This window comes from Mandrillus leucophaeus, unplaced genomic scaffold (assembly GCF_000951045.1).
Source record: "Mandrillus leucophaeus isolate KB7577 unplaced genomic scaffold, Mleu.le_1.0 Scaffold680, whole genome shotgun sequence".
NCBI classification, from domain to species: Eukaryota; Metazoa; Chordata; class Mammalia; order Primates; family Cercopithecidae; genus Mandrillus; species Mandrillus leucophaeus.
The window spans coordinates 466,999-469,569 of NW_012107364.1; the positions used below are offsets into that span (position 1 = coordinate 466,999).

The 2,571-nt window shown below is 53.6% G+C and overlaps 1 protein-coding gene across 1 annotated transcript in view; it reads right to left on the minus strand.

The window, feature by feature from the left end:
* The window catches only part of EFCC1 (EF-hand and coiled-coil domain containing 1), a 43,691-nt gene that overhangs the window by 9,074 nt on the left and 32,046 nt on the right, over positions 1-2,571 (minus strand). Inside the window, exon 3 of the mRNA XM_012002218.1 lies at positions 1,748-1,905. Within this exon, the coding sequence (XP_011857608.1) occupies positions 1,748-1,905 (158 nt within the window). The remainder of the gene's footprint in view (positions 1-1,747; positions 1,906-2,571) is intronic.

The following is a 2,571-nucleotide window of genomic DNA, read 5'->3' on the forward strand; positions in this document are numbered from 1 at the left end:
TTAAAGAGACAGAGTCTTGCTCTGTCACCCAGGCTGGAGTACAGTGGTGTGATGATAGCTCACTGCAGCCTCAAACTCCTGGGCTCAAGTGATCCTCCTGTCTCAGCCTCCCAAAATGTTGGAATTACAGGCATGAACCATTGTGCCTGACTTCTTCCCTGTTTTCTAAGATGACACAAGCCAGGCCCTGTCTGTGGTCTCAGAGATAAGTGTTATTTCCATTTTAGGCCGTGGCAACCCCAGTCAGGAAAGGCCAAGCCAGTCTCTTAGGAGCTGGGGTGGGTTCCTCAAGGTACAGGCACCAGGATGGACAGATTTTCAATGCTCAGGGAACTGCAGGCATCTAATGTTTGGAGTAATGTGGAGGAAGGGGGTGTGACGCATGTGACTGTCTGTGGTCCCCAGTGTTGCTTGGCCTTGACGGTGGGCTCCCGCCTGCAGCAGCATCAGGAAGCCCGGGGGTCTGTGTGGCCCCCTGGTGTTCTGCTGCGCAACCTCAGTCCCCATCCCTGTCCCCAGGGGAGTCCCACTTCCTCCTCTTCCTCTCCACCCAGCTCCAGGGGCACTTGAGTCAGGCCCAGCCAGGCTGAGTGCAGCCTCCTCTGCGACTAGTTCAGGAAGGGCAAGGGACCCTGTGGGAGCCACTGGAGTTAGCCCAAGACTTGGACTCAAAACTTGCAGGGAAGAGAAATGCCCTCCATGCTTCTGGCCTGGAAGTTGAGAGGACCGGGCCTGGAGCCGCTGGTGACCATCTTGCCACTATGGGGGGAGTGCCTCCTGTGAAATGAATCGCTGTAGAGCAATGCAGGGCCAGGCGTCGAGACAGCGGCGCTGCTGACATTTCAGCTGTGCCTGAAGCTTGCGTGGACTTTGAAGCTACGTGAACCAATACATTCTCTTTTAACTTAAGCCGGTTTGGGCTGAATGATCTGACACTGGGAGACAAACGATCTCCTAACCGATACAGCTGTTTAAAAACAAAACCAGGCTTATGACCTCACCCCCACCGCCCCAGAGAATCACATGCAGAGATCCGGGGTGGGCCTGGGCATCCATGTTTTTCTTTTTTTTTTTTTCTTTTTTTTTGGGGGGTAGGGCAGGGCCCCACTCTGTCACCTAGGCTGGAGTGCAGTGGCACAATCTCGGCTCACTGCAGCCTCGACCTCCCAGACTCAAGTGATCCTCCTGCCTCAGTGCCCACAAGTAGCTGGGATTATAGGCACGTGCCACCACACTGGGCTAATCTGTTTGTATTTTGGGTAGAGCCAGCTTTTGCCATGTTGCCAGGCTGGTCTCAAACCCCTGAACTCAAGTGATCTACCCGCCTCAGCCCCCCAAAGCGCTGGGATCACAGGTGTGAGCTACCACATCCAGCCTGCATCCATGCTTTTAAAGGTGACCCTGGCCACCTGGCAAGTTTGGGAACGTCTCGAGGTATCCTGACCTCCAGATGGCTCTAAACCCCCCAGATTCTCCAGGCCTAGGTTCTTAGGATGATGGGGCTGGGGGAAAGGGCCCCAGCCCAGCCTGAGCAGCTGGTGGGAGTGGGCTCTGTTTGGAGGCTGGTGGTAGCATGGACGCAGACAGACCCCTGAGAGCAGGGCTGACACAGCCTGAGGGACTATGAACCTGGCAGGAAGACTGGGCGCACGGGTAGCATGGATGCAGACAGGACCCTGAGAACAGGGCTGAACATAGCTGGAGGGACCGTGAGCCTGGCAGGAAGACTGGGCACACAGGGACAAACCTTCATCCAGGGCTCTGCTTCCGGAGCTGCTGTCTGACTGCCAGGCTCCCTCTGGAGTGGGGTCTGGGTCTCTGGTCCCAGCATCTTCAGGTTCATTACTCTTGTCTCCTGGCTCTGGGCTGGCTAACTGTGGGGTTGGGAGCTGGGAGTCCTCTGACCTGCAGTGGTGGGAGAGACACGGGCATTGAGGAGGAGAGTACAGGACTCTTCATTCCCCACTGTACATGGGCAAGCTGTCTATGAACAGCCATTGTCACCCTGGCAGAGTCAGCTTCCCACAGTCCAGGAGGAAGTGCTAGATACTGGGATTCCCAGCATCCCTTGCAGCTAGGGCACATGCATGGAACCCAGTTTTAGCCAATGGGACTCAAGGCAAAATCTTCTGGAACAGATTTTCATCCTTATAAAAAAAAACTCTACGAAAGGAAATGCCCCTTCCTTCCTGCCTTTAGACATTGTCATACGAGAATGTGATGTTTGGAGCTGCAGCAGCTGTCTTGTGACATGAAAAAATGTCTGAGAGAATTACTGAGTTGTTGAACAAAAGCCCTAATGTCTTTTAGCTGTTGACTTCACCAGCCCTAGGGCCACCCATCTCTGGACTTCTTGTTATAGGGGAATTAAAAAATTTTTTTTCATTGTTTCAGCTACTTTTTTTTCTTTCTTTCTTTTTTTTTTTTTTTTTAAGAGATAGGGTCTCTCTGTCACCCAGGCTGGAGTGCTGTGGCATGATCTTGGCTCACTGCAGCCTAGACCTCCCAGGCTCAAGTGATCCTCCCACCTCAGCCCCACAATTAGCTGGGACTACAGGTATGCACCACCAC